This window comes from Phalacrocorax aristotelis, chromosome 24 (assembly GCF_949628215.1).
Source record: "Phalacrocorax aristotelis chromosome 24, bGulAri2.1, whole genome shotgun sequence".
Classification (NCBI taxonomy): Eukaryota; Metazoa; Chordata; class Aves; order Suliformes; family Phalacrocoracidae; genus Phalacrocorax; species Phalacrocorax aristotelis.
Window position 1 is genome coordinate 7,055,237 of NC_134299.1, and position 12,852 is coordinate 7,068,088.

General features: G+C 67.9%; 1 protein-coding gene across 1 annotated transcript; it reads right to left on the minus strand.

Moving 5' to 3' along the window:
* Window positions 1–730: 730 nt before the first annotated feature.
* SEMA4C (semaphorin 4C) lies at window positions 731–8,370 on the minus strand. Its single transcript, XM_075117417.1, has 15 exons — window positions 8,266–8,370; window positions 6,457–6,590; window positions 5,251–5,399; window positions 5,101–5,163; window positions 4,890–4,988; window positions 4,273–4,369; window positions 4,069–4,185; window positions 3,824–3,975; window positions 3,547–3,722; window positions 3,322–3,466; window positions 3,016–3,238; window positions 2,808–2,923; window positions 2,557–2,714; window positions 2,401–2,471; window positions 731–2,295 (listed from the first exon to the last, which is right to left on the minus strand). Exons 2-15 carry the CDS (start codon window positions 6,560–6,562, stop codon window positions 1,469–1,471), a joined length of 2,499 nt encoding a protein of 832 aa, XP_074973518.1. The 5' UTR covers window positions 6,563–6,590; window positions 8,266–8,370; the 3' UTR covers window positions 731–1,468.
* Between the last annotated feature and the right edge of the window lie 4,482 nt (window positions 8,371–12,852).

Consider the following 12,852-nt stretch of genomic DNA (forward strand, 5'->3'; position numbering starts at 1 on the left):
CGAACGATGCCGCGCCCCTAGCGCTGGAGCGCATGCGCACTCTGGCCCACACTTATGGGGGGGGGCCCAGGGATCAGCCCCCAGCTATGGGGTGTGTGGGGATCACCCCCACCCTTATGGGGGCCCCAGGGATCACCCCCCCCGCTATGGGGAGCCCAGGGATCACCCCTCAGCTATGGAAACCCCAGTGCTCACCCCCCCACAATTATGGGGGGGGCCCAGGGCTCACCCCCCTGCTGTGGGGTGTCTATGGATCACCCACACGCTCACTTATGGGGGCGCAGGCCTTCCCCCCCCCAGCTGTGGGGTACCTAAGCCTCAACCCCCCCAGCTATGGGGGTCCCAAGTCTCCCCACCCACCATGGGGGCTCAGGGCCCCCCCGGGCCCCTCTTCCCACGCCCCCGGCAGCCCCTGGCCCTGCTCCCAGGCCCCACCACTGGGACCCCGGGTGCCGCTTCCGCCCGCCTTCCCGGCAGGGCCTCCCCAGGGACCCCCCCCAATGCCCCAGTGTGACCCCCAGTATCCGCGGGGGGGGCCTGGGCCCGCGGCCAGGCCTCGGCAGCCTCGGGCCCCCCCCGCGCCCTGGGAACGGCGCCGCGATGCCCTTTTATAGCCCCGAAAGCGGCCTTTTTCCATGAGCTCAGCGGCCGGGGGGGCCCCAGCACCCTCCCTGCGCCCCCCGCCAGCACCGGACACGGTCCCCACGGGCTTTGCCTTTAATATATATATATTTTTTTTTTAATCCTTTTTATTATTAATATAAAAATACTCACATATTTACAGCAAATAAATATATTTCAGTAACAAATAAATTACACTGGGGAGGTGGGGTTATACAAAAGGAGCCCAGGCGGGCGCGTGCAGGGGGGGCGGCAGGCGGGTGGGGGGTATTTACAGCCAGGGCTGAGGGGAGACGAAGACCCCTGGGGCTGGGTGGGGGGTGGGGGGTGCCCCCAGGGGGGTGAGAGGGGCATTAGAAAAGTTCTCATGAAGAAATACCCGATCGCTTCTTAAATCATCCCAAAAAACCATCCTGTGGCCACTGCCCGGGGTGGGACGCGGGGCCCGGGGCTCCCCAAGGCCAGTGGCGGTCCCCAAGGTCTGTCCCTTGCCCGGAACACGGTACCGAAGGTGGACGCGGTGACCAAGAGCAGCTCCGGCGCCCAAGACGGGTGCCGGTGCCCCAAGGGCGTGCCGCGGTGCCGGTGCCACGGCCCCAAGGCGGGTGCCGGGGTGACCGTCCCATCCCAAAGACGGGCGCTGGTGCCGAGGTGGCAGTCCCCAAAGCGGGCGCTGGCATCCCCGCGACGCTCGCTGGCACCCACGCTGCAGCCCCAAGCCGGGTGCTGGTGCCGTGGCGGTGGTCCCCGCGGTGGGTGCCGGCACCGGGGTCCCCCCGGCGGGTGCTGGGCCGGGCCCTGAGGTAGGTACGGCTGCTCGGCGGCAGGGAAGCCGCCCGCCGGCGGCTCAGACCGACGACTCCTCGGGGTTGGAGTCGGGCAGGGGCTGGCGCTGCTGCAGCTTGCGCCGCAGCTCCTCGGCGAGGTCGGCGCAGGGCGGCCGCTCTTCGGCACCCAGCGCCAGGCGGATGTAGCCGTTGGAGGAGGAACCACGCAGGGGACCCAGATGGATGCGGGTGGGCGAGTGGAGGGGCTGCCCGGGGATGGCGTTGGGCGGCGAGGCGGCGCCGGGGGGGCCGCCGTTGCGGCAGGTGGCGTGACCCGGCACGATTTTGAGCGAGCCGTCCGAGTAGTAGTAGCTGGCCGGGTCCCACAGCTTCTCGTCCGAGTCGGAGGCAGCGCTGGGCACGAAGCGGGGACTGGGGGGCTCCTTGGGCAGCTCGATGGGGTACACCAGGGTGCTCTCGATGGCTTTGGTGCCTTTGCCCAGCTCCTCCCGCAGCCGCCGCCAAAGCGAGAGCACCACCAGCACCAGGACCAGGCACAGGGCGCCCAGGCACACCGCCACCACCCACACCAGCCCCAGGCTCTCCAGCGGCGCCCGCGTCTCCAGCGGCACCCCAGGACCCGCCAACACCGCCACCCGGTACACCTCACCGCCCAGCCGGGCTCCCTGCTCCTCCGAGAAGCAGCGGTATGTGCCGCTGTGCTGCGCCCCGGCTCCCGGCACCACCAGAGCCCGCAGACGGGCGTCGTGCAGCACCAGCGCCTGCTCGGCCGCCAGCGCCCGCCCCTCGAAGGTCCACAGCGCCTGGGCCAGGTTGGAGCCCAAACGGCACGTCAGCACCAGGTCGGTGCCCGCCACCACCGTCACGTTTTTGGGGGTGATGGGCCCTGCGGGAGAGGGTGCGAGTCAGGAGGGGGAGGCACAAAGCTTGGGGGGGGCCAATGTCCCCCCCCTCTCCCGGCTCCATGCGGCGCTGAGGGCGGGGGTCTCACCTTGCTTGGCCACCTGCGGCAGGGTGCAGGCACGTGTGTCGGAGCCCAGCACGTCCTGGACCAGCTGGGACCTGTGGGAGGAGGTGGCGGAGGTGATGGGGGGGCCCCCTGTGCCGCAGCGGGGGGTGTGTCCCCCTCCCCAGTGAACCCCCTTACCCATTGAGGCCGTCAGTGCGGACGCAGAGGCTGGCGTTGCGGCTCCAGGCGCAGTAGGGATCCCGGGCCAGGACACAGTCCGTGCACGACTGGTAGCGGCCGCAGTCGGCCAGGGGCAACTGGGCCACCTGGAAACGGGAGCCAGCGAAGAGCAGCTTCTACGAGGGAAGAGAGACCGGGCGAGGTGACACGGCTGGTGCCGCGAGGTGACACCCCGGTGGCGCCAGCCCCTTCCCCGCGGCACCGCTCACCTTCCGACCAGCCAGGACCAGGCTCTCCACAGGCTGTGCCGGCTCGAAAACCTGCAGCTCCTCGACCAGGTGGATGCGAACGCCCAGGTTCAGTGCCTTGTGCACCCAGCCGTCACCTGCGGGGCCGCGGTGGGCGGTGAGGGACGTCCCCACGCCGGGAGCCCCCCGCAGTCCCCTCCCCAGCTTCCCCCCCCACCCCAGCGGGTACCTGTGCCGATGAAGAGCACCTCATAGACGGTGCCGTCCAGCCCAGGCACTCGGTCTACCACCAGCTGGGTGAAGTTGGCATCTTTCTTGAGGAGCAGCGGGCGCCCGCGGTGGGGCAGGATGGGCTCGTCCATCAGCGGGTGCTTCTTGGCGAAGTTGAGGGTGTTGTCAGGCAGCTCGAGGGAGCTGGCGAAGCCGTTCTGGCGGTGCCAGTCGGTGATGCACTGGGGACGGAGGGCACCGTCAGGCGCGTGGCCGGATCCCGCACCCTCTTCTCCCCTCTTGCCCAGCCAGTGCCGACACTCACCGCACCGGGACGGGGGCTCGGCACCTCGTCCGAGTACCGGCCCCACTTCTGCGCCTGCTCCCGGTATTCCTTGTAGGGCCCCTCAAACGCCTTCTTCACCTCCAGGATGTGGTACCGGCAAATAGCTGAGACGTCCACGTCCCCCCTGCAAGAGACAGGGCAGGTTTTTAGGGGGAGCTGCCAGTCACGGGGAAGCCCAGGGCTGCCGTGTCCCCGCGCACTCACCAGCGGGCCTGAAAGACCCCGAAAAACGTGGTGTCTTGCCAATCGGCCCCCGGCAGGGTGAAGACGGCCTGGAGGCGGTTGAAGTGGAGCTGCTGCTCGGGCGCCGAGCACACCAAGCGAGCCTTCAGGAAGGTCGTCCACTTCTTCTGCAGCGTGCGGGCGCCGCCGACGTCCCCCTGGGCACCCAGCCGGCATCAAGACAGGGCCACCACGCTCACCAGTGGAGCGAAGCCACACCGGGACAGCGTCCCCGGCGTGGGCTGTCCCCTCCCCATACCTTGCAGACCCGCGCCACACGGGCCACCACCTGCTCCGCGTAGCAGTCGTACTCCACCGCCCGCTCGCTGAAGAAGAAGTAAACCTTGTCGTCGTCCCCGGTGCTGCTGGCTGCGCTCTCCTGCACGTAAGCTGAAGCCACGAAGTGGGGCTCTGCGGAGGCAGAAGGGGCGGAAAGGGGAGGTTAACGCTGTGCTGGGGTGGGGGGTGCCCGCGCTGTCCCCCCCGGTGTCCCCCCAACCCTACCATTCAGCCAGGAGGTGAGATACTCGGTCTTCATGGAGTAGTGGGGGCCCAGGTTTCGGAGGATGACGGGCTCTGTGCCCAGGAAGTTGTTGAAGGTGGCCGAGTACAGCTCCCCGTCTGCAAGGCAAGCGTTTAAGGAGGGGGACGGAGCGGGGGGCAGTGGGCACCCCCCGACCGCAGCGGGTGCCCGGCGGTGTCACCTACCCACAATGAGGCCGGTGTGTCCCTTGGTGGGGTCGTACGGACACTTCCCCTTGCCATCCTCAAACGCCGCTTGGTCCAGGGTGAAGCCGGACAGTTCCTGTGGGCCGCAGGAGTGGGTGCGGGTCCCGACCCCCTCCCTGGTTCATATCCCCCCGTACCCAGCCTGGCCCTGGGCTCAGGGATGCCCGCCCAGATGACCCTCCTAGCAATAGGGGCACCCCTGGACCACCCTTCTGGGGACAAGGACACCCCCCAATAACACCCCTGGGCACAGGGACACCCCCCCCGATCCCTCTGGGCACAGGGGCACCCCTGGACCTCCCTCCTGGGGACAGGGACACCCCCCAATGACCCCTCTGGTCACAGGGACACCCCTAACAATCATCCAAGGGGATGGGGGACACCCCTGGATCACCCTCACGGGAACAAGGCCACCCCTGAATGACCCTCCTGCGCACAGGGACACCCCGAATGACACCCCTAGGGACAGGGACGCCCCTAGATGATGCTCCTGAGGCTGGGGCAGGGGCTGCCCTGGACCTCCTCCCCGGAGGCAGGGGGGAACCGGGGGCTGACGGGTTTTGGGGGGCTTCCGCAAACAGGGGGGCCGCACTCACGATGTAGGTGCACTTGGGCTGGAAGGCATAGGTGCCGCAGGCGTAGAGGTGGGAGCTGTTGTAGCTCTGCAGGAAGCGCACGTAGTTGAAACAGTCGGTCTGGGGGATGGAGAACAGCCGGTTAAGGGGGTGATGGGGGCGGGGGGAGGGGGCACACCGGGGTGCCCTGTAACCCCTCCCCAGCTGTGGCAACAGCACCCGTGCCCCGCACCTGGTTGTTCTTGCCCTTCTGGATGCACTCAGCTTTCTTGTCCACGGGCGCTTCCCAGGAGATCTGGGGACAGAAAAAGGGTCAGCGGGCTGAAAAACGCAGGACCCCCCGCAAAATATCCCCTCCTCTGGGGGTCCCCCAGGACCTCACCGCCGCCTTGAGCTCCACGGTGCCGGTGGCCAGGGCGAAAACGGCCTCGCGGGCGCCCACATAGAGCAGCGCCTCGGCCTCGTCCAGCGTCAGCGTCAGGTAGTGCGAGACCCCCCCCTGCGAGAAGCGCTTGGCCACGTCCTTCAGCTCTGTGGGGTTTGGGGAGGGGGGACACACACACGGACATGGGGACATCAGGGTGAGGCCACCACGACCGGGGGGGTGGGCACCACTGGCACCCCCAGGGCACCCCTAGCCCCCCGCCCCGCCGGAAGCCCCCTGGCCCCGGCACCGCACAAAGGGCTCTTTGTCACCGGAGCAGGCGCTGGCGGCGCGGCCGAACAGAGCGGCCTTTGGCGAGACCCCGCGCCCCCCCACCCGCCCCCAGGCCCCGCAGAAAGGCCCCATTGACGGGGGAGGCACCAGGGCCCCCCGGGGCAGGGACACGGACGCGGGGCTGGCACGGCACGGGGACGGCACGGGGGTGGCACGGGGACGCAGGACGCCGGCATGGCAAAGGGATGGGGTCTCGGGCGCGGGGACGGCACAGGGTCGGTGGCACGGCACAGGGACGGGTGTCCAGGGCGTGGGGACACTGGCACGGTGCAGGGAGAGGAGGACATGGGGCACCGCCACCGCACAGGGACAGGAGAATGGGGCAAGGGAGGGGAACACAGGGCACGGCAAAGGGACAGGGGTGCCAGGGCTGGCGCGGGGGCAGGGGCGCGGCGCACGGCACGGATGGAGAGCCAGGGTGCTGGCACAGGACAGGGCCAGGGGGCAGAGGGTGCTGGCACAGCAAAAAGATCGTGTCTCGGGGTGCTGGCGCAGCAGAGGGCTGGGGACAGGGGTCACGGCGAAGGAACCGGGACAGGGGGCGATGGCAGGGCACGGGGACAGGGGTCACGGCAAAAGAATGGTGACAGGGGACACTGCACAGGGCCGGGACCCCGGGCACTGCCAACGGCACAGGGACACGGGGCAGCGCCCCTGCGTGTCCCCCCTCTGCTCCCACAGACCCCACACTTTTGGGGCCACTGATCCCGGGGGCGTTCCCCACAGTGCCGACAAGCTTGGCGGGGACGACTCCAGTCACTGGGGTGTCACCCTGGTGCCGGCAAGGGATGGAGTCGATACGCCCACCCCACTGTGCCTCAGTTTCCCCAACCCACTCCCCATCTCCCTGGGGGGGGACACAGTACTCACCCGCGTAGGGGACAGTTTTTCGGGGCACGGCGCTCCACAAGGACCCTGGCGTGGCGGTGGCGAGGGCCAGCAGCGAGGCGAGGGCCAGCAGCCGGCGGGGGGCCATGGCGCCGGGGAGGGGGGGGACACACGTCCTGGGGAAGAGGGGGGGCACGGACACGCCCGGCCCCCGTTAGGGTTACGGGGCATCGACAGCAGCAGAGACGGCGTCACGCGGGCGGCGCGGGGACAAGGCGGGCATTGAGGGCCGCACGTCACGAGGCCGGGGGCACCCCACGCAGCCTGGGGGGGGACGGACACACGGGTCCCCGACTTGCTGCTCCCCCCCACTGTGGTCCCTCCTCCGGCCGTGACGAGTCACCGAGGGAGTGGGGGGGAATCACAGAGAAGGAAACGGGCCTTTCCGCTTCCCACCCCACCCAGGCGGCCCCACCTCACCCGCGTCCTGCCCCGGGACCCCCCGGCACTGCCCGGTGTCCCGGGGGGTGTCCCCTGCTGCGTCTCCCGTCCCCCCCCAGGCTGGGCAGGATGCGGCCGGGCGAGCGGGCGGCCGGGAATTGTTCTGCCCAGCCCGGCGGGAAGCAGGAAGCCGGGGGGGTCCGGGGGGCGTCCCGCACCGCCTGGGGAAGGATTTCCGGGAGGGTGGGGGGCCGGGAACGGGCCCTCTGCGGGCGTGGGAATGGGGGACACCCCGGACGGGCTGCTGGGGGGGGCTGCGGGCAGGGAGATGCTGGTGCCACGGGCATGGCCAGGGTATCACGGGCACGGTCAGGGTGCCATGGTCATGGCAGGGATGCCATGGGCACAGCTGGGGTGCTACAAGCACGGCTGGGGTGCCATGGGCAAAACTGGGGTGCCACAGGTACAGCTGGGGTGCCATGGTCACAGCTGGGGTGCCATGGGTATGGCTGGGGTGCTACAAGCACGGCTGGGGTGCTACAGGCATGGTCTGGGGTGCTACAGGCATGGTCTGGGTGCCATGGGCAAAACTGGGGTGCCACAGGCACAGTTGGGGTGCCACGGTCATGGTGAGGGTGTCATGAGCATGGCTGGGGTGCCACAGGCACAGTCATGGTGCCATGGGCAAAAATGGGGTGCTACAGTCATGCCCAGGGTACCATGGGCACAGTCGGGGTGCCATGGGCAAAACTGGGGTGCTACAGTCATGGCCGGCATGCCGTGGGCACATCGGGGTGCCGTGGTCATGGTGAGGGCGCCCCGGGCATGGCCGGGTGCCCCAGCAGGACGGGGTCCCCAGGGTCCCCAGTTTTGGTGCTGGACGCCTGGGGGTGCCACGGGGGGACGCGGGTTCCCAGCCCCACGGCCGTGCCATCCCGCGGGGGGTCCCCACGGGGGGGTGCCATCCCGGGGGTGCCGCGGCCCCGCCCCGGTGCCATCCCCCGGAGCGGGGGGTGGGGGGCACCCCACGGCGACGCGCAGCCCCGCGAGTCGAGCCCACCCGGTCCCCGCGGGTGGGGGACCCCCGGGTGCAGCCCCACGCGGGCGGGGGGGGCCGGGGCACCGACGGGTCGGGGCGCACGGGGTGGGGGTGGGGATCCCCGTTACCGGGGGGGGGGGGGGTGGGGTGGTCCGACCCTCGCAGCAGCGCGGCCGGTTGGGGGCGGGGGGGGGGGGGGGGGGGGTGGCGATGCCGCCGGGGGCGCCGGTCCCGATCGCCGGTCCCGGGAGGAACAAAGCGCCTCCCCCTCCTCCCTCCGCCCCCGCGGCTCCGCCACAACAATACCGGGGCGGGGCGGGGCGGGGGGGGGCCGGGGCGGGCCCGGCGGGGGGGGGGGGGCGCGCACTCACCTCGGGGCGCGGCGGGAGGCGGCGGCGGCGGGTCGGGCCCGGCCGGGGCGGCGGGAGGCGGCGGGCGGCGGCGGGTCGGGGCGGCGGTGGGTGCGCGCCGCGCGGCCCCGCCCCTGACGTCACGGCCGCCCCGCGGGGAGGGGGCTCGGCTGGGCTCGGCTTAACGCGGGGCCGGCTCGGCCCGGCCCGCTCCGCCTCAGCCTGGCCGGCTTTAACCCGTTTGAGCTCGGGCCGGCCGGGCCCGACCGGGCTCCGCTCAACAGGGTTTGGCTCAGCCCAGTTCGGCTCAATCTCTCCTTCGGCTCAGCCCCCAGCTTGGCTCAGCCTAGCTTGGTTTAACCTAGCTGAGCTCAGCTTAGCTTGGTTTAACCCAGTTGAGCTCAACCCAGCTGGACTCGACAGGGCTCAGCTCAACAGGGTTTGACTCAGTCCAGTTTAGTTCAATCTCTGCTTTGGCTCAGTCCAGTTCATCCCAGCCCAGTTGAGCACAATCTGTGGTTCACCTCAGCCCAGTTTAGCTCAAGCTCCCAGCTTGGCTCAGCCCAGTACAGTTCAGCCTGGCTTGGTTTAACCCAGTTGAGCTGAGGCCTGCCTGGCTCAACCGGACTTTGCTCAAGAAGGTTTGGCTCAGCCCAGTTTAGCTCAATCTCTGGCTTGGTTCAGCTCAGTTCTCAGCCCCCAGCTTGGCTCAACTGGGCTTGGCTTAACAAGGTTTGGCTCAGCCCATTTCAGCTCAATCTCTGGTTTGGCTAGCCCAGTTCTTCTCAGCCCACTTTAGCTCAACCTCTGGTTTGGCTCAGCCCAGTTCAGCTTAGCTCAGACCAAGGTGGCTCAGCCCAATTCAGCACAGCTTGGCCAGGCTCAGCTCAGTTCAGGTCCTATTCAACACAGCCCGCCTTGGCTTGGCTCAACCCAGTTTGGCTCAGTCTCTGCTTTGGCTCAGCCCCCAGCTTGGCTCAGCCCAGTTCCACTCAAGCCCCCAGCTTGGCTCAACCCAGCTCAGCTCAACCCAGCTCGGTTCAGTTCAGCCCAGTTCACCCCAGCCCAATCCAGCACAGCTTGGCCAGGCTCAGCTCAGTTCAGGCCCCATTCACCCAGCCCACCTTGGCTTGGCTCAACCCCAGCCCAGCTTGGCCTGGCCCAGCTCAGCCTAGGGGAGGCAGGAACCCCAGCACCCTTTCAGGTTTCCAACAGCCACCAGCGCCGGCCACCCCAAGGCACCCGCAGGCACAGGAGGAGCCGGGGGTGTTTATTGGGTCAGGGGGTGCCCTGGGCACCCTTGGGTGCCCAGCATCTCCCAGGGCACCCCAGGAGAGGGGGTGGTGATGGGGACCCCCCACCCTACGCCAGCATCTCCTGCCACTGGACGTAGAGATGGGCAGCTGGGCGTGGAGGAGGAGGTGTCCTCACGTGGAGCTGCTCAGGGTGGCCCTGTGGGCACAGGCGGGGGGGTCAGGGACATGCGGGTCCTCTTTGGACTCCCCAGGGCACCCCCAGGGCCCAGCGCTTACCCACGGGGTGCAGGGCACATTAGGGGTGCCCCATGACACCCCCTTCCCGGTGAGGGGAGCGCCCACCTCCTGGGCGGGGTCCTCTGGCTCCTCCAGGCCCCTGGGGAGCATCAGGCGTCGCAGGGTGTCCAGCTGAGCCAGCACCAGGAGCCGGCCCGGCGCCTGCAGCTGTGGGGAGAGCAGGTGTCCGGGTGCCTGCGCCCCACGCCACAGCCCGCTGCGGGTGCCAAACCCCAGCATGGTCCCACCTTGTGCACCCACCTCTGCGGGCGCCCCGGCGGGTGGCACGGCGCCCAGCGGCTCCCTCAGCAGCTGGGCTGTGCCGTGAAGGCTCAGGTGCCGGTGAAGCTCCCTGGGGAGAGGGGGAAGAGCATGAGGGAGGGTCCAGTGTGTGCCCACAAGCCCGTCCCCACCTCTGTGCCTGTCCCCGCCATCCCCCAGTGCTGAGCTGGGACATCCACGTGGTGCCGGTGTGGCCCCGGTGCCCTGTGGGTGTCTGTGGCGAGGGGTGGCAGTGCCAGCAGCCGGATCGTGCCCGCTTTGTGCCTGCACAACCGGCTGCAATCAAGGAATTGGAGGCAGAGACATCCCAGCCCAGCCAGCCCTGGCACGGTGCTGCGTGGCCGTGCCAGCTCCCGCCGGGCTCCCTGTCACCAGTCCGCGTGGCGTGGGTGGCACGGGACGCCTGGCAGGGCTGGCTGGCAGCGCAGCGCCGGGTCAAGGCTGAGGAAGGAGAGGAGGGTGGTGAGGGCCAGGAGGGCACCGTCGGCATGGTGGCATGGCTGGCTGACCATGCACGGCGCCAGGAACTGGAGAGGAAAGGCGGCACGTCGCCAAGGAGCCCCCAAAAACCAGGGCAGGGTCAGGCTGGCACGGCCGGCGGCAGCCCCAGCAGGCACCCCTCCAGGAGCTGGCATCGTCACCCGCCCAATTAGCAGGGTAGCTCTAACGAAGGCGCAGCATCCTTGGCGCGGGTGGCAGGCTCCTGCCTTGCAGATCTCACTGAGCTGGTCCCCAGGGCCAGCGTGCTGGTGGCATCAGGGCTGGCCTGTCTCAGGGAGCAGGACAGATCCGGGCTCCTGGAAGAGCAGAAGGGGTTGGTGGGGGGCTGGCAGGGTGGGCAGCACCCTCCTGACCGCTGCGCCGGGGCTCACCTCGTGTCCGCAGGGCACAGTGCTGAGGCGGGGGGAAGCCTGGGTGATCTCCTGCAGCATGGCACGCCAGGGCTCGCCTGCGGGTGAGGGGGCGGTGAGGGGGGCCAGGGGCCGTGCTGGCAGGGTTTGGGGGGCACCCCGTCGAGGCAGCCCCATGCCCTCGCTGCGCTCAGCCCCGGTGCTCAGCCACATCTCCCACAGTGCCTGGGAATCTTTGGCCATGGCCGGGCAGAAGGTCAGCAGCTGCTGAAAGAAAGAGGGGGTGACTGGGATGGCCCTGCAGGAGGAGGGGGCACCACCCTGCCATGGGAGCTTGCCAGCACAGGCTGGGGAGCGGGCAGGTGGGCACGCAGTGGGAGAGCAGGCTGAGGGTCCCGTTGCAGACGAAAGCTGGCTGGCTGGCAGGCGGGTGGCTGAGGCAGAGATTTTTGGGTGAATGGGGCTCTGCCCACGTCCCCTGTCCCCCCCATCACCCCAAAATGTCCTGCCTGGCTGGTGCTCCCTGGTGGAAGAGCCCCTCCAGCCCGTGGGTATCCGGGCAGGCCGGCAGCGCGGCTGTCTGGCTCCGCTCCCCGGCACGGGGGTGCTTAGCGCAGGGCAAGGGCACCCCGGGATGCCCGGCACAGCCCCCGTGCCCGTCCTGTGCCCGGGGGGTGCCAGGCTTACCTCTTCTCCCTGGCCAGTGAATCCAGGCCACTGGCAAGTGGATCTGGCCGCGGGCACACGTCTTGGGCGACAGCGCAAGGGAACGGGGACGCTTCCATGGGTACCTGTGGCAGGTGCACCCTGCCCCCCACTCCTCTGGAGATGGGGGCCTTTGCCACAGCGATTGCCGGCTTTTGGCACCTCATTTTTCCGCTCTTTTAGCTTTGTCATGTCCCAGGCACGTATGTGCACCCCTTGGGAGGGGAGTGGGGGGAGAGGTGAAACCTCTCGGCAACAGAGGGTCTGCAGCCAGCGAGGTTTTGTTGTGGCGGGTCATTGACAGCAGGGCTGTCACTGGAGGGAGTGTTGCGGAGGCACGGTGTGACCCTTCTCCCAAAGGGAATGGAATGGGCGAGGGAGAAGTGGTGTGAACCCAAGGCTGTTGTGGAGAGGAGAGAGAAACGCCGTGGAAGCAAGCAAGATGGCAGAGGCAAAGGGACCGTGGGTGCCATACTGGGTGCCTGTTGGATGCAAGAGCAGGACCAGTGTTTTAGGTGTTTTGAAGTATTTTAGGCAGGTGGAAAAGGATAATTCTGAGAGTCAGAGATTGAATGCTTAAAGGCATAATCACAACGCGAGAGACAGTGGACGCGTTTACTAGAACGGAAGATAGAGATTATGTTAACCCAAGCGCAAAGTCCCCCCAATGTTGTCCAAATTCAGAAGTTGATTGCGGGAACAGATCCTGAGGACTGGGATGGGGATATCTGGGGAGATCCTGATGAAGCTAGTGCTGATGAAACGGAGGAGGTAAGGGATGTAAAACCTCTTATCAAAACGAGAGGCATATGGGCCCACAGGGTGGAATCCCCAAACTACTGTCCGTACCAGTCCATGGCCAGGACCTGAGCTCAGCAATTTGCAAGTTACGTTTTCACACGAACCGGGTGAGACAGAGATGGAAAACTTGTGGCGTGTTTCACTGACCGGAGGTGATGGGATACTACTGAGTGATGACAAGGCTTGAGGGTTTTGGGGACCCAGTGTGTTTCTAAGTGACGGGCCAGCTGGCAACCAGTCTATAACTTTTTGGGTGGCTCACTGGGCTGGTGGCATAGACCCCAAAGAACTAGGGGAGCCTATAGCCATTGGGATAAGGGGACTGTCGGATTTGGGGGAAGGGGTAAAAAAGGCTGCTTGTGTACAGGCAACGTGTGAGAGAGGGCTGATACCTTGAACAAAAGCTAAAAGACAGAAGGTTCTGCTGTGCCTTTTGT